This window comes from Saccostrea cucullata, unplaced genomic scaffold (assembly GCF_032062105.1).
Source record: "Saccostrea cucullata isolate Sc308-1 unplaced genomic scaffold, CSIRO_AGI_Scuc_v1 ctg1243, whole genome shotgun sequence".
In the NCBI taxonomy this organism is placed as follows: Eukaryota; Metazoa; Mollusca; class Bivalvia; order Ostreida; family Ostreidae; genus Saccostrea; species Saccostrea cuccullata.
The window spans coordinates 413,032-437,050 of record NW_026931057.1 but is presented as its reverse complement, the minus strand read 5'-3'; the positions used below and the strand labels follow the sequence as shown (position 1 = coordinate 437,050).

The 24,019-nt window shown below is 32.7% G+C and overlaps 2 protein-coding genes and 1 pseudogene across 2 annotated transcripts; all 3 read left to right on the top strand.

Moving 5' to 3' along the window:
• The first annotated feature begins 5,059 nt into the window (after positions 1–5,059).
• Positions 5,060–6,703, top strand: LOC134231225 (uncharacterized). Its single transcript, XM_062713158.1, has 2 exons — positions 5,060–6,299; positions 6,465–6,703. The coding sequence occupies exons 1-2, from the start codon at positions 5,060–5,062 to the stop codon at positions 6,479–6,481; spliced, it is 1,257 nt and encodes a 418-aa protein (XP_062569142.1). The 3' UTR covers positions 6,482–6,703.
• Positions 6,704–15,685: 8,982 nt separating this feature from the next.
• LOC134231224 (coiled-coil domain-containing protein 115-like) lies at positions 15,686–16,472 on the top strand (annotated as a pseudogene).
• Positions 16,473–21,299: 4,827 nt separating this feature from the next.
• LOC134231223 (uncharacterized) lies at positions 21,300–23,357 on the top strand. Its single transcript, XM_062713157.1, has one exon. The coding sequence runs from the start codon at positions 21,300–21,302 to the stop codon at positions 23,355–23,357; it is 2,058 nt and encodes a 685-aa protein (XP_062569141.1).
• Positions 23,358–24,019: the final 662 nt, after the last annotated feature.

Sequence of the window (24,019 nt, the reverse complement as noted above, 5' to 3'; positions counted from 1 at the left end):
ATTAAGTTCGTCCATATCTATTAATGAACATTTGTGGAATAGCGTACAGTGGACAACAGACTTAAGACTTTGGACTTTAGATAAGGGGAGCAACTCAAAGTGTAAAATTTATAAATCACCTTTGCGGTTGAATTAATAATGCAATATGACATTTGATATTATGTTATCAATAAACAACATACTTCTGCGACATTTAAAAATATGGAAATGAGAAACACTTGGATTACTTCAATGATTAAGTCAGTCTCTTTTGAGTCAGATGTATTTTCCTTTTCTCGCTTTTTTACTTCTTTATTTAATTATTCTTTAATTTTAAATAAATTTTATTATAAATACTTGACTTTCAAGATTTTTCGGTTTTAAAAATTGTTTTACATATGCCTGTTTCAACACCCAACACCACCCCCTCCGAAAAAAAGAGAAAAAGACGTGTTCCTAATGTATATCGAATTTGAAATAAATAAAGAGTGATGTACATTTGACTTTGCTGGAAACATGATGCAGACTCCTGATCTACTCAGCTTTTTCAGATTTATATCGATTTCAATTACCTGGTTTAATCCATTTACATAAGCGAGGCTTATATACAGAATTAGTGTTAAAAAGCCAGTTGATCCCACCCTCCGTATGGCACACATATTTTGGTACAGTACTTGTATAGGCAGTGAAGAAATGTTATGCAAATGTATCTAAAAGACGAAAATAACCACCCACCAACCCACCCCATCCGCACATACACTCCCCTCCCTGAGGATAGAAATTTAGATTTTAGAATATCCTCAATTTTCTGTTTGTCAAACATTTTTTTTCAGATAAGTTGCCCCCCCCCCCAATACACTTATACCAATAAGAGGGTTGTTAGAAAAGTTCGCGGACACATTGAATTACAGAAAATCTATTGTGTACTGTGAAGTATGACCTATGTCTGAATGAATTCCTACATTTTGTTTCTTGGTAAGTAAAAAATCAGGTCCATATACCTGATAATAAAATATTAAAATTTTACAACTATTTTTACTATGGGGTCATGGGATTAACGGAGCAATCACTTGACGTAAGGCGACGTGACAACCAGATTTCACCCTTTAAGCTTTGTCGCAGTTCTATAAATCTTTCATTTCCTCATATTTTCTTATCTATTTTCTACTTTAAAATTGAATATCTATATCAAGACATATTACTTTTCTACTATAATGTCTTAAGTACTGTTTTGGACATTAGTGAGATGTTAAAATTTTTTAAAAAGTCTATACATTCAATCGACCAGGTATGGAAACTATGCAAAATTATAAAGGTACAACGCAACGTCCATGCAGGTATTGAAGCATCGATGTAGTTAATCATTCAAATCAAATCCTTTCATTCTTATGAAGCTACAACCATTTGAAAACTTGTTCTTTGTATGTGTAGGATAATTATGGCAGCATCTTGCACATTTTAATCTGTTTTTAGACATTTTCCTGTCTGCACACAGAATTTTTACGTAGTGCAGTGCTCCATGACGATCATTGACGTTCCGATTTTTGGTTGTGTTTTTATGCATTGATCATTAATAAACGGCTATAAAACATCCATTTACCCTCCAATTTACTTCAAATTTCTCCCAGTGACGTTTCATGCACACTTTAGCGGCAGGTAAAATATCATAAATCTTCTGGGACTACAATTCTGCAATTTTTAATTTTAATAAAGAGTTTTTGTGATGTAAACTTGCCAAAATGTAGCATGCTCCGTGAAGCAAGATTTATCAAAATAAAAATACCGTATATTTTTAAAACAATCACCGGAGAGCACCAAATTTTCGTACATTTATTGGAAAAAAAACTCAAGATTACATTGTATATCTTGAAAGTTTGACCTGTTTCTTGGAAATAGCGCGCTCACAATAGAACTTGTCCGCGAACTTTTCTAACACCCCTCACACATTTTCATCGATGTGCCTATTCAGTACATATTTTACATATCAAATAACTGAAGAAATTAAGCTTTTATTTACTTAAACAATTCTTTTATTCAATATTCAACAAAATAAAAAAAATCTAATTTTTTTTTCATTTTTCATTTTTGTTCTTTGAGAGACAGCTTTAATTTATTTATTGTCAACTTGGTTTCTAAATTGTCCACGGTGACAGTATTTAGAATAGGCTGTTTTAGTATCAGTTTTTATACAGTTAAATATTAAATTAAGTTTTGACAAAATAAATGCTTTCTACTCAATTTATTTTCCAACATAAAAAGGCAAAGCAAATTGGAATTGAAAATTATAACGCAAGTAATATATGACCCAAATGTGTATATGCATGACAAAACATAAAAGCAATATCCTTCACTCTCAACGCGTTCTTTATTTGAGATTCTAATAGGAACTACGATGTCACATAAAAGGAAAAGAAAAAGACTTACCAAGACTGCATACTTTTCGATTTGGGACAAAATCTATCCAGTTTTTTTTTTCAGACAATACTGACGCCAATTTGCTCATTATCAAATAATCAAAATCTAAAAAATTCCCAATGATCGGATGCTGTACCTTCATTTTTACAAAAAATACGAATGTGAAGTTGAAATATAGCGTCTGTACAAATCATCTGAGATTGTAGTTGATTGTAGTTCATATTTGATACGCTTCAATTTAATAATGCATATATACTAACATATACGTTACTAGCTGAAATCCCGTGCAAGTGCGGGGGGATTTTTTTTTGCTGCTAACAGAACTAATTATAATCCAAAAACTATCTTTCAGATTCTATTGACAATTTATTACACAGGAATGTTGCATGACGAAAAACTTAAAGTCCCGCAATTAGTGTAGGAACAGAAATAGACAAGTAAACATTGAAGTAACCATCAATTGTCGCCCGGGAAATATATAATGTAAGCAATGGTAATGCGTCTTGATCATCAAACCGCTGCGTCTAATTGATGGCGACCATAGTCGCGAGTATTTTGAAAACTTACAGTCGGATAAAAATCAAACAAAAACGTTACCACTTTAAATTTGATCAATTCCTCATAAAAATGTTGGCTGCATAAAATATAAATTGAAGTTAGACACATGTATCTCCAATATTCAAAAATGTTTTAATTTTCAATTTTAGAATGTAAAACAAATTGAACTATGCGGAGTGCGTTTTTATGCGAGAAGTAAAATTCGAAATTCTAAAAAAAGGGATCTGTCTTTTTTTTCGATAGTATATGATAAGCAACTTTATATATTAAACATGTAAAAAAAATTATTTTTACATATTCATTTTATGGAAGTAAATATATTATGTATCTCGAAATTTAGAAAGGGAAAGAACATTCTGATTAAAAACATTTTCAATTTTTAGAAAACCTTTAATTCTGAACAACTTCTCACACCCCAAACACCAGACACCAACACTTAAACTTATATGTATAGAGGAGCCCGGTCCTCCGGGCTGCAATAATTATAAGAAATACCTTTCCTACTAAATCCTCAACATGTTCTCGTAAAGCAACTTTATTCTGTTGTACTAATGTTTTACATCATGTACTACATATAGGTGTTCATTGGCCAGTTCTATTTACATGTTAAATTTTTATTTTAATATATTTTGTGTTATATCATTGCTTATTATACTTACATCACGGATAAGATATTGGATGTGCAAATTAAACTATACATTGTAAATTTGTCAGCATTTTAAAATATTGAAAACAAAAATTTGTTATCATCCCAAATGTATATATAGACCTAAAAGGTATAAATAGGTTTTAAAAATATAAGCCTGTATGTAGAAAATCATTAAAGTAAATTATTTAAAAATTAAATTTTACCATTCCATATGTCTAAACAAATAACCATGACCATTAATCGACATTTATTTATAAAACATTAGCACAACTTTCCAAGATATATTCACAAACTCATTGTGTTCCCTATTTCTTTACATTTAGTTCCATGTCCATTCATGACAAACAATCGCCTCGATTTTCTTTTAGACACCGGGTTAGATGCCACCCAACTTTCTAGAACTTTCCACAAATAGCGAGATCGGACAAAAACCGAAAGGATTTGCACATTTTGTTTTTTAATCTATGACCACAGCTTATTTCTTTTATATCACTTAAATCAAGTATTGATTGAATAATTAATTAATGACGTTTTATGGAATAAATAAGCGCTTGCTTGTTGTCAGTTTAATTATAAAATGCTATTAACTTAGATCCGCCACCACTTTACTCTCTTCCGGTGTAACGTTGAATATTGACCCGAGTTGAAAATTGACCCGGGGGTCATTTTTCAACGTTGAATATTGAACCGAGGTCATTTTTCAACGTTGAATATTGAGACTAAAAGTCGTTGAATTTTTACCCGGGGTCATTTTTCAACAGCTTGATAATTGTTTTTCTTACACCTGATGACGTCAACAAGTTGAAAATTGACCCTGTTGAATATTGACCCCACCTCAAAGTTTGAACATTTTTTTTAGCTGGAAAGTTGTTTTACGGGATTTATCAGTATCACTTTATTTATATTTCGGTTTCAATTTTTTCCCTTTTCAAGAATAATAGAAATAAACATACAGTATCACCCCGTGTATATATGTACATTTTGATCAGTGCACGGTTTCAGTTATCTTCGCAGGGGCGTAGCAACAGGGGGGGGGGCTGTCCCCCCCCCCACTTTTTTTCTCAACCTTACCTATACTATAGCAAATGTTAATTGAAAATCTGGTTCCCCCCCCCCCAGTTTTAGTGATGTGTCGAAAATGAAGTATTAGAATTGGTACTGAAGGAACACTGTCACGTGACGAGTAGGTGGAAGGACGCTTTTCTTCTAGCTCCCGTCTTTTTGACAATTTTGGAAGTTTAAACGCTTCTGGAGTGCAGATTTCTGCGCGGAAAGTGTATATAGTGTGAATGTTTGTGATATTTATTTGTTTATTTGCATTTCAAGCTGAAACTTTTGTAACTTTGTGAGGATTTTGTCTCAACGTATTTATACGACGCATCGGTGAGTATCTACTCACTACTATTATCCAAGTATTTCAAAACTTGTGGCATTCATTGAACTTCGTCCGTATACAACATGGACAAATTAATGAAACCAGTTTTTCTAAAAGATAGTGAACTGCCAAAATCAAATAACGAAAGAATTACAAACTTTGGTTTATTAGATGCAGTAAGCGTAACAATAGGGGACACGGTTAAATGCGTCCAGTTGGAACGCGACCTCTGGCGAATCTACTTAAATGATAAACAAAGTCGAGATAAACTTATCATTGACGGATTTGATCTCAACAACCAACATGTGAGAGTGTACGAATCGAATCCCTACTCAGCTGGTCTTACTGATCCAGAAGACCCAGTCCTGAAAGTTACGATATGCGGCATTCCACTCTCCGTGGATGACTCCGCTATACATGATATGCTCAAAAAGCTAGGAGTGCATCCAAAAAGCGAAATTAAATTCGAAAAGATTAGAAATCCTACAACAAATAAAATGACCAACGTTCTAAATGGCAACAGATTCCTTTATATAGAACCCCTTGAGCAAAACAAGGCCCTGCCTCGTTTCAGCTACTGCGCAGGTCTTCGATGTAAGATCTTCCATCGAGGGCAAAATTTCGAAAAACCTCCAATAACCTGCACAAATTGCTGGGAAACTGGTCATTCATTCAAATTGTGCCAAAACAATCCGCGGTGTTCTGCTTGCAAGGACGCAGGCCATAAACCCGGATCCGATCTCTGTCCGCAATACATCGAAGACAACTCTAAGGAAGTTGAGGCGTTCGATGGTCAGGAAAATGTAATATCAAATTTCTTTGCGTGTGACCTCAAAGTGTTCGGGGAAACTTTTAATTCCGCCGAGCAAGCATTCCAGGTCACTAAGGCAGTGCGAGCAGGCGATCTTATGGCAGCGGAGAAGATCCGAGCAGCAAAATCTGCACTGGAATGCAAACAGATCGGTAAATCCGTCCAAGCATCCGGATCCTGGCAACAGGACGCGCCTAAGATCATGGAGGAAATTGTGCTAGAAAAAGTGAAACAAGTTTCTGAGATGAAAAAGAGAATTATACAGATATATACTAACGAAAAGATCTTTGCGCATTCCGTGTACGACCAGTACTGGGGAACCGGTCTCAACTCTACGCAAACGTTGCACACCAAACCCAAGGCATGGCCGGGGCAAAACGTCATGGGTAAGATACTACAACATGTTGCGGAGTCCCTTCAGCAAAACACCCAACGCACGGGATCGCGGACCAGGAAAGGGAATGCCAACAAATCTGAGCAGAAAGATCTGGATGGGTTCGTAAAGAAGTCTGGTAAATCAAATAAATAAAATTTAATTATTAACCCAAAACGCGACCAAGACTATGGCTTGTGTTAAATTTTTATCTCTGAATTGTAGAGGGTTAAATAGTAATGATAAAAGAGTAATTTTGTATGAATGGTTAAACTGTCAAAAATGTGATATTATTTTATTACAGGAAACACACTTTGTTGATAAAAAGCAGAGTATCTATGATTCGAGGTGGCATGGTTCTGCTTTTCATAATTTTTCTGAATCTTCGCATAGTAAAGGTGTGTCAATATTTTTTCATAAAAATTTTACATTCAAAACCCTAAATTTACACAAGTCTGCTGATAGTCGAATCTTATTAATGAATATTGAACATGACAACAATATTATTACTTTGGTCAATGTTTATGCCCCAAATTTAGAAACCCAACGAATTAGCTTTTTAAAAAAAGTTACTAAGTGGATATTACAATATGCTATGAATGAAGAAAATCTGATATTTGCTGGAGATTTCAATTGTAATGTAAAGAATGAAAAAGATAAAAGTGGGAAAATAGTAAAGGAGATAATACAAAGATTTGATTTATTTGATATGTGGTCGGAACTAAAACCTAATAAAAATTGTTTAACGTGGTGTGATGGAAATGGGTCACCCAAAAGTCAAATTGATTATGTCATAGCAAGCAAACATTTTTGTTATGCTCCAGAGAACATTTTTTTACGCAAAGCCCCAAATGTTAATACTTGTAGAATGAGTGATCATATGTCAATAGTTTTTAAATTTAAAATATCATGTAACACTAGAGGAAAAGGCTTTTGGAAATTAAATGTATCTATTTTGCATGATACAAATTACGCTAAAACAATAAATGACTTTTTAAATAACCTTCCAGATGAAATAGAAAATGAGGAAAATCCGCATATTCAATGGGAATTAATAAAAATACATATAAGAAATTTAAGCATTAATTTTTGTAAACAAAAAGGTAAAACGATAAGAAATAAAATCCAACTAATTGAAAAAGAAATTGAGGAGATTGAAAATAGGAATTACGCACATATTGACGTTAAAAAAAAGAGAGAACTAGAAAACGAGTTAGATGAATTGTATAAATACAAAGCTAAAGGCGCACAAATCAGATCTAGAGCAAAATGGATTGACGAAGGGGAAAAAAATACGTCATATTTTCTTAGACTGGAAAATAAACACCAATCTCACAATGTAATCAACAAAGTTAACAACAATGGACATATATACACTAAAACAGATGAAATTTTGAAACAACTTAGCTCATTTTATGACGATCTCTACTCGAGTAAACATGTTTCGGATGAATGCGTTGATAACTATTTAAGTGAAATAAATCTTGAAAGTAAAATAACATGAAAAAAGAGAAACAATTGAAAATTTTCCTTCTTTAAAAGAATGTGCTGAGGCAATTTACCATATGAAACAAAATAAATCCCCGGGCAATGATGGTATACCAGTAGAATTTTAGAAAATGTTTTGGAAGCACTTAAAAACATATTTTTACAATGCCCTTATTTATTCTTTTGAACTAGGTGAACTTTCAAATACACAAAAATGTTCTATATTATCCCTTATTCATAAAAAAGGATCTCTAGACAAATTAGAGAATTACAGACCTATCAGTCTAACTAATATAGATTACAAAATCATAGCTTTTGTTTTCGCTAGAAGGCTACAAAATGTCATAGATACCGCTATAAACAAAAACCAGACAGGATATATTAAAGGTAGATTTATTGGTAATAATGCTAGACTTATCGTAGATATTCTAGAATACTGCGAAAATAATAACAAGGAGGGCATTTTACTCTTTGCTGATTTTCATAAAGCCTTCGATTCGGTTGAATGGAATTTCCTATTTAAAACTCTAGAGAAATTCAATTTTGGACCAAATTTCATAAAATGGATTCAAATATTTTATAAAAACCCCTTCTTCTATGTAAAGAACAATGGATGGTTGTCAAGAAAATGTCAAATGAAACGTGGAATTAGACAGGGATGTCCAGTATCTGCGTTACTTTTTTTATTCGTAATGGAAATACTAAATTTGAAAATAAACAATTGTAAAGATATAAAAGGTTTCAAAATTAATTCATTGGAAAAAGAAATTAAATGTGTACAACACGCCGATGATACTACGCTTCCACTGGACGATGAATTATCATTGGAAAATGCGTTAAACATTATTTACGATTTTGGCAAGGTGTCGGGCACAAAATTAAATATAACTAAAACAGAATGTATCATTTTAGGACCTCTTAAGGAAAGATTAGCTCACAAAACACATATATGTCAGACGAAAATAAATAAAGATACTTTAAAATGCTTAGGAATATATCTTGGAACTAACAAAGAAATTTGTAATGAAAAAATTGGATATGTAAACTAAAGGAGTTTGAAAAAATATTGGATTCATGGAGATGCCGAAAACTTACTATTTTCGGTAAATGTCAAATTGTGAACTCGCTTATTTTATCAAAAATTGTTTTCCCTGCAACGGTTCTAGAAAATCCAGGCAATGATTACATCAAAAGTCTGAATAAGCTCATTTTTTCATTCCTATGGGGCAATCGAGAACGCATTAAGCGACTTACATTAATTCGAGAAATTAAAGAGGGGGGTGTAGGAGTTATTGATCCGGACACCAAAATTAAAGCTATTAAAGCAGCTTGGGTATCTAAACTTTTACAAAATAAGAGCAATCTAAGTAAGCTTTTGAATGCAGTTTTAGTAACTCATAAGATGAATATCCAATATATTGCAGAGTCAAATGTAACAAAATTTTCTGACTTCAATAGTCTGAAAGGGCTTTCACAATTCTACAAAGAGGTTTTTACCGCCTTTAATGAATGCAAGACTTTAAATAACAATGAAACAATAGACAAAATTTTACGACAAAATATTTGGTTTAATACAAACTTTAGATACAAAGGGAAAATCTTGTATTTTCAGAACTGGTACGAAAGCGGCTTTCATTAATTGAAAGATCTTGTTAATGATACTGGTTTTAAATCGCTTAATAAAATAGCTGAAATACTAAAGTAAAAACGAAACTATCTTTGTGAATATTTAATATTAAAAAACGTTTTTTATTCTAAAATATATGGCGATACAAGTATGGGAAAATATATTAATATCAACAAAGAGTTTCACTTTAAATTACAAGGAAAAATAGAAGATATAAGTAAAACAAAATCTAGCTTCTTTTACAAAAACTTAATATTTAACAAGTCCGAAAAGCCTATCATGGAAAGTTTTTGGGAAAAGGAATTTAGCGATATAAACCCACTGTGTTGGCGAAAAATATATGAAGAAAAAATTGTAAAAATTAATGACAAAAATATTGCCGAATTCAATTTTAAACTACTGCACAATATGTTACCAAATAACTTGTATCTTAGTAAATGGAATAAAAATATTGAAAAATATTGTTCTCATTGTCAAGAAATAGAAAATACAAAACATATGCTTTTTGAAGTCATCGCTTGCTAACTTTTACTTTGTTAATCGGCAAGCACAAACTATCAAATTTGATTATTGTATGCTAAAAACTCTGTCTGAAAATTTGTAAATTATTAATTTTATTATTACTAATAATTGTTTTTTTTATTCATCACTCACTACAGGATTAGCCAGTAATCTTGTATTTCGGAGGTAAATTTATGATATGGACTCTTTGGTGTGTAAGGACTGTACCTCCGAATTTGTGAGTGGTCCATCGTCTTATTATATGACATATAAAAAAAAAATTCATATATAATATAGTAAGAATGTATGAAGTAACAATGAGTATTAGTATTTTTTAAAGACACAATCCATATATATAACTATATGAATACCTTTAAAAATATTTTTGAATCTACATAATTATATTCTTTGTATATTAATATACATATATGTTTTAAATTTCCAATCCAGGGGGCCCCTGGCACCCCAGGTGAGGAATACACTGAGGACCTCTTAGGAGGTATTGCCTCAAAACTTGACTTGTATTTTTGTTGAATAAAAACTCGGAAAAAAAAAAGAATTGGTACTGAAAGTAGTTGACACTGAAAAAAATAAGCCTCTTCCACCCCCACCCCCCCCCCCCCCCCCGAATAGGATTTTCGACTTTGGGCAACTTTCAACTCCCCCTACCTTTTTCTTTTTTGGCTTGTCAACTTTTTCAGGTAAGTAAAAAAAAATTTCTCCGGCTGCCCACCCCCCCCCCCTCCACACTTTCAAAAACGATGCTACGCCTCTGCTTCAAGCATGACAACTTTATTTTTGAAAATTCTTTTCAAAATCCATGGCATCCATAAATAACTACAAAACAGCGAATAGGTACGACGGCGTATGCGTGCCATTTTAACAATGTAGAATTTTTTTAAAATCGTTTGAACGATTTAAGAAAACGTTTGTACAATTTAATAAATCGTTTGTACAATTTGATTGTTAAATCGTTCGTACAATTTATTAAATCGTTCATACGATTTATCAAAATAGTTTGTACGTTTTTTATAAATCGTTTTACGATTAAGGAAACCGTTTTTACGATTTAAGAAAACGTTTGTACGATTTTAAAAAAATAGTTTGTACGATTTAATAAATTGTACAAACGATTTGATAAATTGTACAAACGATTTAACAAACAAATTGTACAAACGATTTATTAAATTGTGCAAACAATTTACTAAATTGTACAAACAATCTTTAAATCGTACAAACGACTTATTTAATCGTACAAACGACTTATTAAATCGTACAAACGACTTATTAAATCGTACAAACGATTTATTAAATCGACAAACGATTTATTAAATTGTACAAACGATTTATTAAATTGTACAAACGATGTATTAAATTGTACAAACAATTTGTTAAATCGTACAAACTTTTTTTTTTCAAATCGTTCAAACGATTTTTTAAAAAAAATTCTACATTGTTAAAATGGCACGAATACGCCGTCGTACGTTTCCTATTCGAAGTCATTAATATTTAAAACAATCGGTTGCTAGTCGCAAATTTTGTCATTCCTTTTCGATAATTTTATCTTTTTTAATCGATGATTATTTGGCTTATATGCAATAAAGTTGTTGTTCGAAAACATACTACCATCATTTCTATTCGAAAAAAATACAATTCCTATTCGATAAACTTCTCATCTTATTACATAATTTTATCTCTATGATCTCCTATGCGATGTTTTTTAAAATTCTTTTTCAATAATTGCCATGATTGCATTCTGGGAAATATGACGAATTAAAATACATGTAGAATTGGTTGTAAACTCAATTAAATAGGAATGTAAAGTTTAACATTATTATCGATTATAAATCATTTTATCACATAGATTGACAAAACAAAATTTGAAAATAATGGGAATAAGGCAGAAGTTTTCTCTCTTCAAGACTTACAGACTAGAGATCAGCATAAATTAAGCTGTTGCTATTTAATATTAAATAAATGTGTTTCGTTTTATACATTGATGGAGTAATTAAAGAGGATTTAGTTATTCAGAATACTAATTTATTTAATTGATTATGTCTTGTATCAATTTTTGACAAAGACATCCAATATGTTTTAATATAAAGTACATTTTGATCCTAATTCAAGACTTAAAGGCATTGATACGTCTCACCAATTACGGAACATTATAGAATATTAATACAAGTTGTAGTAATTTTTTTTCAGAAACATCAAGTCATACGCTGTATTATCTTTAATTGAGAAATCAATACTATTTCTGTTTTACAAAAAATTATCTCCAGGCAAGGAGGGGGGTGGGGGGTGTCACTCACTTTAATGAAATTTTCTAAAAGGACTCCTGCAATATAGTAAACTATATGATCACAAGAAAAAAACATGAAGTCAATATGCATTTCAGATTCTATAAATAGTAACTCAAGTCTTTATGCTGTTATATGCTTAATCATGTGATCAAGTTTGAGCCAATCAGATAGCTAAGAATTAAAGGTGATATCACCTTTTCGTGCTAAATAGATGCTATCACCTATTTGAATAAGTGGTATCACCTATTCGAAAAGGTGATATTACCTATTTGAGTTTCTTACAACAGTCATTAATGAATGCTCCCGATAATATATATTATACTACAATGGAACCAAGAAAATTCGGACTACCCATTTTTCATGCATTTTCTACGATTTTCTTGTTGTATACATGATAAATTAGTGAAATGAATTAATTTGTAAGCAAAAAAAAAAAAAAAAACTACAGCTGTTCGATCAGAAAAGGTGATATCACCCAATCGAATAGGCGATATCACCAATACTCGAATAAGTGATATCACCTTTTCGAATTGGTGATATCACAAATTCAAATCAAATAGGTGATATCATCTATTGGAACAGGTGATATCACTTATTCAAATAGGGGATATTACTTTTTGCAGTAAATACAAAAACGGGGCCTCATACCTATGAATTAAATCACATGTGTGAAAACCCAATCATAAATATGTGTTTTATGCTGTTGAATTTTGAACCGGTTTCATGATCAAAATTCCACGACCCGGCTCAGTTTTCAACGGATTAGGGTCTAAATTCAACACCTTCGGTCTCAGTATTCAACGTTGAAAAATGACCCCCGGGTCAATTTTCAACCCGGGTCAAAATTCAACGTTACACCGGCTATTTCGAGGCTGAAAGTAGACTTTTAATTAAATTCACGATGATAACTATGCGCGTGAAATCAGAATATAGTTTACGGACATCACCTTACATGTATACATAATGTATTCCTATATGCTTAAGTTAGAACTCTTGTGCGGCCGTTTCAGAGTTTATTTGCAAAATTTGTTAAATTATAAGTATAAATTTCTAGACAGTTCGATATTCACAAATAAATTCTTTGCAAACGTTAAACCAATTAAAATACGAATTTCAAAATTCTTCGATTTAAATGTTTCATAGTTATCAAAGGCCTATAAATTTTCAGAAAATTTGTTATAAATTTATATTTTTTTATTTTTTAAAACCGCTCCTCAAGAAAAGCATAAGATGTAAATGCGGCATCTTAATGAAAATAATATAGTCCTAAGTAAGTAAATTGTGCTTATAAAATGGATTATATTAAAGATATTGAATGAAGAAATAACTTGTAATAATTGACTTTTATCGATGTGTAAGTAATATTTTGTTGATTGACGCCGTTTCTTCAGTATTTCAGCCTTGGTAATCTTTACTAATAAGGATTTGTTTTATATGCTTTTCCTGTTTAAATGCGTTCATATCACAGTCTAAAGTAACGACGTAAAGACACGGAACGGGACCTGGATCTGCATACTGCATGAATCAGATCACAAAACCCCTAAGTGCAGACAATTTGGAAAAATTTTCACAATAATAAACAATTTCTATGCGATGTTTTTTATAAGTGTTGAAAGAATCGGTATCGCAAGGCGGAGAATAAAAATATGCTAAGGAACTACAGACAGACACGAGGACTGCGTGCGAGTATATGAACCCTAAATGTAGAATATTTGTTTAATTTTCCACAAAAACTAAGGAATTAACTATTGGATATTTTGAATAAGGTGGCTTATTTATGCCCCCACATAATTTTTGTCAACAACATAACATATCATGTCTATGTTAACAGCTATCATATTTTGTTGTGATAGCTAACCTGACATGACGAGAAATATTTTAGTCACTATATAAGGTAAATTATCTCTTTTTATCGAGATAGCAAATCTTGACTAAACAAGATTATAGTCGGTGTTTGACTTTAAATCAGAAAGTTTAATGACTTGTCGTTTACAATTGAGGCAAGATTCAAGATTTTGAATTTGATTTTTATGGTGGCATATTTATGCCATCCAAATAATTTTTTGTCAACATAGCATATCATGTCAAGTCAAGATAACTTTATCGTCAAGTGATGAAAACTTTCAGATTTGTCGTCAAACACCGAGCTTTATCTTGGACAGTTAAGATAAGCTATCGTATTTAATTTTGCGATAGCTATCTAGACAAAAAGAGATTATTTATCTTATAACTAAAAGTTATTTCGTCACATCAAGATAGCTACAAAATCTTATAGCTTATCTTGTTTGGACAAGATATAAAGTTTTTTTTTCAATAAACAAGAAAGTGATCATCACTTGACGATATAGTTATTTTGACTTGACATGATATGTTATGTTGACAAAAAAAAATTATGTGGATGGCATAAATATGCCACCATAGTATGTCCTATGACTGAGTAAATGACATATTTTGTGGCTGGGTATTTGAATGTTAAAATCATCGTAAGAATTTAAAATTGAATAAAGCTGGAGAGAACAATTTGATGTAATGATTTACAAATATAAAATATCCACAAATGATAGAGTCGGACATGTTTCAAAAAATATTTTATATATGCATTTTACATTTTACGAGTACATGTACCATAAGCTGAAAAGTATGGTATTGTACATCTTCCATTTATACTTCAATTAAAGATATGATTATAGTTTTGTAACATTATAATATTTTAGTACTTGAATGAGATCACACTGATATGATTGTAAATGTCCCCTAAGGACCCTTAATATTGTTCACAAGATCTAATCTTTTACTTTTACAGATGTGATTTATAATTATTTCGCAATAGTTGATGAATTAAATTTCTTCTTTTATAATTTTTTCTTCAGTACAAAATGTTCATTGCCAAGTGTACTTAAATAGCCATTGTCTTAACAGGCATAACAGGTAGGGAGAAATTACATGACTGGACCATGGAACCTGATACTCCTGTAGTGCCCTAACACACAGTCCAGACCAGTACATTTCTCCTTCAGTTGTCTTCCCCATGATAGACACAACCAAGTTTCTTCTGCCATTGACAGAATCTGCAAGTCCATGGATGGTCAAAAGCACTAGACCAACAAGGAAGAAGAAATGCAATTGATCAGGCCATGATTCAATCCCTTGACCTAGGAATCACTGGATAGGTGCTCTACCAAAATAGTTTTCTGACCACTGGCAATGGAGGCCGTCTGAGAGCAACACTTCTCTCAGTATACAGAGCTCCTCCCTCCTCCTCCAAAGACACTAACCCAGGAAGAGTCTGGGTTAGTGTCTTCAGTCTGAAAAAGACCTTTACGGAGGGAAGAATGAGGCATTTAGGTAGGTTTGATTGCCAGTGGCTAGATAAAGCTCGGTGGGTACATGTAGCACACCTGAGTACTGATTCGGAAGGCCTCGGTTCAAATCCAGTGGTTTGTAATATCTTCTTCCTAAAAAAATATTCAAATGTTAGGTCTATATACATTATTCTTGACTAGGAGATAAGGCCTAATAATTTTCATTTAGTCTGTTCATCATTCAAGAGTTGGATTACATAATTTTATGTGTAATTAGTCAATCCTTGGATTTGTTTTATTGTCGATGTCAGAGTTAAAACATCTGAACGAGGAAATGGATGCAAAATTGATTCTGTTTTTGACACTTTGACCTTTCTCTACCAAGAACAGGAAAAACTTAATGACCAAATCAAAGGATGGATTCTGGAACATGTCTGGAGCTCGATACAGCATGGGGGTCAAATTTGTAGAGATGGATCAGATTCACGAAGATGACATGCGGGCATCGACAAAAGTGAAGGTCACAGGTGAGGAGGAAGAAGTTTTTGCTACATTCACCAATCTGGGCATTACAGAGGATGAGACCAATGAAGTAGAAAATGTTGGATTACCAAAAAGAAATGTTGGAAATTCCGAAGAAAATTCCCAATCGGACAAAAAGACAACCAAGAAGACAAAAGGCCAACATGATCTTCTTAAATGGTATGGTGTCATAGTTCCACCAAGTTTACGACAATGTCAGAAGAAGTTTACTGTAAACGTATTACATTTGGCGGTGTATTCTTTTTAGCCTTTTTTGCGGAAAGAATACTCCGCTAATTCAAGTACAACGCTAAATGTCTTAAACATATATACATTAATAAGAACATTAGAAAGCGCTAAATCAAATCTACGCAAAATTGTTCAAAAATCAATTTACGCAAAAAAAAAATTGTACACCCTAAATATAATATATTTAAGTAAGTCCTCATTGGAAACCACCATTACCATTGCAAACCATTAAACATAAACTTCTCCCGATTTAATCTGAGTACTCAAATCTTAAGAGAAGAAAGGCAGAGATTTCCACTAAGACTGTCCCAGTAAATTAAAACTAGACTTCCTCAATTTTCAATGAACAAGGCGGATGAAAGAATTTGCTGTAATGAGAAAAAGCCCAAGGCTTAAATATGTTAAAGGAGAACATTGTTTCAACTCTCTACAGTAAAGTAATTACAATGAAAAATTAATTTAAATCATCCTGAATGAATGTTCAAAAGAGCAATTTTTAAAGAAAGACAGATGTTACAAAAATTCTATCTGATTTGCTTGCTTCACATTAATCTTGATATGTTTATATGTGTAATTTCCTTGACCAGATGCAAAATTAAACAAGGAAAATCTAAGTCAGTTGTAGCTCTATTTATATACATTTCACAAATATTTTAGTTTATGTCTCTGAATACTTCCTTACCACATACAGATAATGATGAAGTTATGTTTAACTTGTTGAACTGCAAAAGTATTAAATTAAAATGCTGGCTGATTTACTTACGATACACCCTTTCTACAGAGGTATAAACAGAATTTTTCTCCATGTTTGTTCTTTTCTGAGACAGGACTGATTTAGAGACATGAATTACACAATCAGGCATTTCTAGGTTGTGTTTATATTTGTTTCTTCAAATCACAATTGTTACTAGAAGATAGGACCAAACCCAACCTACAGTAACTGATTACCGTTATTACATTTAGAAAGCATTAAAACTTATATATTTCCATTTCCAATTGTTTTTCCTATGTTAAACACTACAAAAGTGAATCTTGTTTATTTCGCCGTTATTCCTGTGGCATGTAAATTTCTCTGTAGATTGAAGTACTACTGAAACGTCAAATGTCAAACTTTCATGTATATGATTGGCGTATAAATAATTATATTGAAAAAAAAACGATGTTTCGTTTAATTGTTTAGTAAGTTATTAGATATGATAAATCACAAACAAAATAAATAATGAACTATCTTCTAATCAAAAGCAAGTCACTTGTGCAACGCTGTCCATTATCTCCAAGGCCTCGCGAGACCGAGAACTTCACTTCCGTAAACATGTAAACAGCCCATCTGAACCACGTGGAGAAATCAGCATTGCCACATAGATCATCCGATACAGACATCGTCCCTAAGTCATTATCATCCAACTTCTTACGCAATTCAACGTCCTCTGTTATTTTAACACTCACAATTCTGTTTCCTGACCATGTTGACCAACTCCTGTTTCATCAACTACAACATTGCATTCAATAGTGCGGCGGAGAAAAGACTTAGTGCCTATACACATGTTCCTGCTTCCAACACCCTAAATGTAGGTCACATATGCAATTCAAGTTAGCAATATTGCTTTGATCGTAATATATATTTTTTTGTTTATTTTATAAATGTTGATAATTGACTGCAGTATAATTTATTAATCATTAAGTTTGTTTCGTGTTTGTATGGGACTATTTTTTTATAGTAAAATTTGACATCAAACGTCGGCCAATGGAAAATAACACGAAATGTCTTGTGTATTTCCAATCTACTAAATTGGACGATTACAAAAACAAATAAAAATAAAAATATAAGGAATCACTGTCTAGTTTTGAGAGTATGCCAGGGGCATCAACAATAGTGGGAAACATGGGATAATTTTAGCTTAATGGGTTTCGACTGTTATGCAAATTATCCCATGTTCCCACTACTGTTGATGTCCTGGCATACTCTCAAATCTAGACAGTGATCCCTTAAGTATTTGATACTGATGCAGTGATATTTATTTGAAGTTTATGCCTGTAGTTACCAATAACAGTGGAAGTATATATATTTAAATACATATTTCTTTTCTCTAGCGTGAATTTGATGGTCAAAGCATTATGTTTCATTTCTTAGTTAGATGTAAAAAACTTTGTATATTGCACAGATAAAACTCTTGGAGAGACAAATCGGATTGCACCAAATGCTTTCAATTGATCAGCTATATATACATTATATAATAAATTTAAGAAAATCAGACAAGAAGTTAGAAGTTTTTTTTTCTTTTTTATACATCTTAAGGAAAAGAAGTTTGCATCATGTAAATATGAAAAATTATGCATGTTATCCTGACTTTAATATTTATTTTCCCTTGGTATCCATATTCCTTATTAAAATATTTCTCCAACACCTGAATTCTTTGTCACAAAGCATCCACAGCCCAGGAAAGTGCTTAATGCCTTAGTTTAATTAAAAGAAAAGTTACAAACAACAAAGATCTTCAAATCAAAGCACTGGGAGTACTGAGAAGTTATATAAAATTCAGTGGATCTTAAAACATAAACATCAATTCTCTGTAAAGACCAAAAATGCTTGGCCACGGACTATCATAGAATTATTTTATCAATATAATTTTAAGAGTGTCCTTTATTAAGACTAAAGTTGGGTAAATTTTGGACAGTGCCTCCTTTGTTTACAAAGCAACGGCTTTGAAATATTTTGCCATGGCGATAATGACCTGATTGTCATTCCCATGCAAAATAATTCCATGCTTCCTAAATGTAGCAATGTTAAGAACATAACATGGTCTCATTTTATAGCAAAGCAATTAAAGTTTCTTGGCATGTAAATTTTATTCTATTTAAATAGTATGGTTTTTAATATAATACAGATCAATTTCCACGAAGTTTGTCATAAAATGAATACAAAGGTACCTATTTCTTCAAATGCATATATATTTTTGCAGGCATTTTAAACTTAAATAAATAATCTTTTCAGTAAGATTGAACTTAGATATAAAAGACACAAAAAGATTTGAGGTGGGTAGATCAGTTAAATACTGTTTTTCCAATCGCCTGAAATCATTGCTTTTTCCTGAAAATTGACCCAGAGTTATTTCCCTCTGCTGACTCTTTTGCACTGAAGACAAAAATTTTTTGACTCTCCTGTATTGAAGTCTAAAGAAATTTATAACAACATCGCAAAAGAACACACCAAGGGAATAAATAATGAGAAAATGATGTATTTTCAACTGTTTAAAATGGAATTCAGTTGTAAGTGACAAAGCAAGTCTTCTATCAATTAATGGAAATGAAAGAGACACCTTGCAAAATATTGAAATGAAAGGATGGGTGGACTTAACGCCCTATTTTGGATCTGTTAGAGACTACTCTAACAAGTTGAAAATAAAGTGAATCCAAAATTTATTACAACCACTAGAAAGAGCGACGTATACATGGTTATTTTAGCTAGAACATATGTACAAAAGCAATGCCTTATTGGCATGAATCAAAATTGAAACAAGGATATATTAGTGTCGTCTTCCGGAATTTGACATGTACCCGGAGTGGTTTTTAGGTCGCGCTATCAATATTGATAGGAGGCAGGGCTATATGGATCGGTATCATTGTTAACATTTCTCTCTCTCTCCATCTCTCTCTCTCTCTCTAGAAATTCGAACAGCGATGTCATTATGATTTTTTTTTAAATGTGAGGACACGCAAATTAAAACAACAATCAATGTGCTAAATTCTGAAAACGGCACCAAACAGTGATTTACATCTAGGTCAGGTTGAAGAATACAATGTAACTGTTTCCACGAGTACACTCGCAGGTGGAACATCACGTGATGAATTGTAATATCTAACAGGTCAATTGAAGTCGTAACAATGGAAGCGAGAAGTTTGTTTGGAACATGTTTTTTTGTTAAATTAAGTTTGAGCGCACATTTGTCGGCTCTTCTCCTTTTAATATATTATTTTGTTCAATATACAACTACAGTTTTCGTAAGAACAGCCGACAAACATGCGCTGACTATGTATTCAGACGATGAAAAATGCGTGACCCTGATTATCTATTGATATTCAACAATTCTTCATGTACCATGCCTTCGATATTTATTTAGTTTACCTCGAAAAGAGCATTTTAAATTCACATCCGTACCATAAATACACAGTTAAGATAGCGGGGTTTATATTATGGGGAAAATTAACATTTTATGGAACTTAAATTTGCAGCATTTTTTTTTTTTGGCTCGTTAAGTCCACCCACACTTTATGGATTCTGACTTGTGGGATTCCATCTATTTTAATGATGCAAATAGAGGAAAATATTAACAAGCACTGGATACGGCCACCCGGAAATCAATGGGAATGGTTCTACCCTATGCACAGGTAAAAAAAAAAAACAATGTTGAATTTGGTGTTTATTTCAGAAAGTAACTTACTTTGGGAAATCATATAACAATCAATAGGAGGAGAATGTAATAGAAGATGTAAGTGAAGATCCTTCACTTTAGAATTTATAAAATATTGTTATCGAGTTGTGAAATCAGAATCTTTTTCACAGCAATGCGTATATCCTGTCTTCAGGCAGAATCGAGGGCTAAGAAAACATCAGAACACAAAGGCATGAAAAGACATGACTTAAAATTTTGTCTTCTTGAAAAGAGGCTCAGCTCGTTGATCCCATAAAACTGAAAATTCACAATGCCCAAGATAAAGTACATAGATTTAGAAATCTAATAATCATTTGACTGATTTTTTTAGCGTAATATACAGGGGGTGATATGAACATTTCTATATGTGACATACAGTGTACGTGCTGAAGTACATTCTATTCCTTGAATTTTGATTAGAGATGGGAAAAACTTAAATTTCCTTGTCATTGAGTTATGAATTTTAAATAGTAACACAGAAGGCATGAGAAAGTTCTGCAGGATTTCCCTGTACGAAAACAAAGTACAAAAACTTTATATTAGTCTTGTCTGAGGAATGGATTCAAATGTAAAGTCTCTAATGTAAGTGTTTAAAAGGAGTCGTACTGGTATTAAACATAGAAGTATTAGGCTTATTAAAACTTTAATCAAACAAGTATATATTTCAACGTCATTTTCTAAGGATAATAAAAAGCTTTTCTTCAAGAATTAAAAAAAATGTTAATATTTCCTTTTTTGTACATTGTTAGTGAATCAGCCATACAACATATATCAGAGTCAGTATTTGTGGGACTGTGTCGTAAATTGGGGACCTCTCAACAGGTGTCCATGAGGAGAGATACATCGGACATCACGGAGTTATTGACAAATAGAGTCACTAGTGACTTAAACTCTGTAATGGTAAGTGGAAGCCACAGAGAAGGATTCAGAATGAAAGGATCAGATATAGACACTATGTACTGGCGAAATTTTGAAAGAGTCATCTGGAACTTATCTCAGACTCAGTATTACAGCAGGCACAGATACACTTTAATTCTCTGTGACTGTTCCGATAGTCCTCCAGGATTCTCTTTACTTCAGTTTTTGATTCCAGCACGTACCAGAACTTCATCAGTTATTTTAGCGAGTAGGGATATAGTTTCATCACTTGTCAAAAGGAATGGAAACATTTTTATATCTAGTTCTCTATACAGAGAAACCATGCTCCCATCACTAACACCTGGCTTTACTCCACATGGACCACGCGGCAGTGGAATTTATGCTGGATTAGAATATGATGATGCCCACTGTTTTGCCTCCGACTTTTGGCCTCCACCTGCTGCCTCGTGGATAGAGAGATGTCATTCATGGCCCCAACCTCATGTAATGTGCGACATAATCAGAAGTGGATGTCACTTTGTTGCAACTGGACACAAAATGGGCAATTATCAAGACCATGAATGGAGAATTTCTTTCTCACGAGCAGAACAAATACTCGTGTACTCAATGAACCACACTCAGTTCTTAACTTATGGATTGCTAAAATTGATTTTAAAGGAAGTCATTAACAATGGAGTAGGAAAAGAGGATAAACTTTTATGTTCCTACCACATGAAGACAGCCGTTTTCTGGATGATTCAACGAAATACTGTCCCGCATTGGTGTCCACAAAATCTTCTATTGTGTTTTTGGGAGTGCTTCAAACTAATCCTTAGTTGGGTCTATGAAGGGGTCTGCCCTAACTTTTTCATTCCAGAAAACAATATGTTTCTGAGTAGTATCCATGGTGATAAGCAAAACCAATTGTTCATTAGGCTGCATGCGTTGTATGAGAAGGGACTGATATCACTGCTAAACAGTCCCTCCATCTGGCCCTATGTTTTAAAAGTCATTTATAACCCAGGACTCTTCATTTGTACAGATGAAGGCAACTTGTTGTCTGAGTTTGAATTTGATTTCACCCTATTTAACTGTATAATTAACAGAAGTGTACAGGGCATAACAAACCTGCATCACTGTATGAAATGCCTACGAGGTGTAGAACAGTTGATAAATACGCCCTTGACGCCATATCATGTTGTATCCTTACAGGACAACACAGCCACCTGCCTCCAGGAAATTGCCTTTATATTAAACAGCATGTACAAAAACACATGTCGAAACAAAATTGTGTATATTGCTGACAGAATGTCCCATCGCCTGCTGAAATTGTCAGCAAAATTCGGTCTCATGTCTAATATGGTGTTTATGGCCATGTATTACTACAAGACAATGAGATTTGTGGATGCATTATTTGTTATAAAAACGACAAAAGTCCTAGAGTTATATAAAGCAAATCTACACATTACTACGGATATGTACACCGCAGCTTTTAGAGGGCGGTCGTTGACTTCAAAAATGAGGTTCTTTAGAAGAAGGAGTATCACTCTCAGCAATAATATCTTTTACATTGATGAATTATTGCCTGAGCAACTGTCCAGTTTACAGGAGAGTCAGATGTACTTGATTATCCCTCAACTGGTACTCTTGTATATGCTGGAGATCTTGTGCTACCTTCATGTTGATACATCAAAAGTACAAACAACTCTACGTTATCTCCAGAATCTAGTCCACCATCCTCAGGAGGTGTACATAAAGAAAGGTGTAGACATATCATGGCAGATCCTAGGGATCTGTTACCAGGTCACAGGGAATCCACAGGCGGCTCTTTACGCGTATCAACAGTCACTATCACAAGTACCATTGAACAAAATAAAATATGCTACACTAACGAGAATACAAAATATCCTGAAGTGATGGTGAAGATGAAGTTTAGGTGTAGTTTATGATAGAGTTCAAAGAAACAAAGTTTCAAATATAAAAATACGATATCGAAAATTTAGAATCAGGAGTCAATACTAGTAGCTAATGGGACACCATTCTAATGCAATGATTAGGTTCAACAATGTTAATATGCGCTCAAATACATAAACATGTATAATGATATGTTTATTATCTTTTACTGATATTGAAAGTGCATTCTTAGTGGTAGGGTTATATCTGTGGAAAAGATTTGTAATTACTCCTCGTTGTAGTTTGGGCAGATATATTTAAGAAATTGGTAATTTAAGGTATTTATTTGTTTAAATTTTCATATCAAGTTCATCAATTGAACATGTTTAATCGGTGTTTGTTGTGTTCACTGTCGATCTGATAGGTTGCTGTATTTATAAAATACCAGTTCTACATGTATTCTAGTAGAGCACGCACGCTTTATTGTATGTTAAAGGAACTTTCACAAAAATCTAATTTCATTTAAAAGTTATTAAAACTTTAATTTTTTTGGCGGGTTTAATTGACACATGCTTACACTTTCACAAATTTTAACCTTATTCTTAATCCTTAGGAAAAGTGGCAATCTTGTTGTGTATTTGTTACAGTAAATATGTGTAACCAGGAATTTCACGTATTTCCTAATG

Coding starts and splice junctions, on each gene's coding strand:
- LOC134231223 (XM_062713157.1), top strand. CDS start 21,300: ATGTTAATATTTCCTTTTTTGTACATTGTTAGTGAATCAGCCATACAA.
- LOC134231225 (XM_062713158.1), top strand. CDS start 5,060: ATGGACAAATTAATGAAACCAGTTTTTCTAAAAGATAGTGAACTGCCA.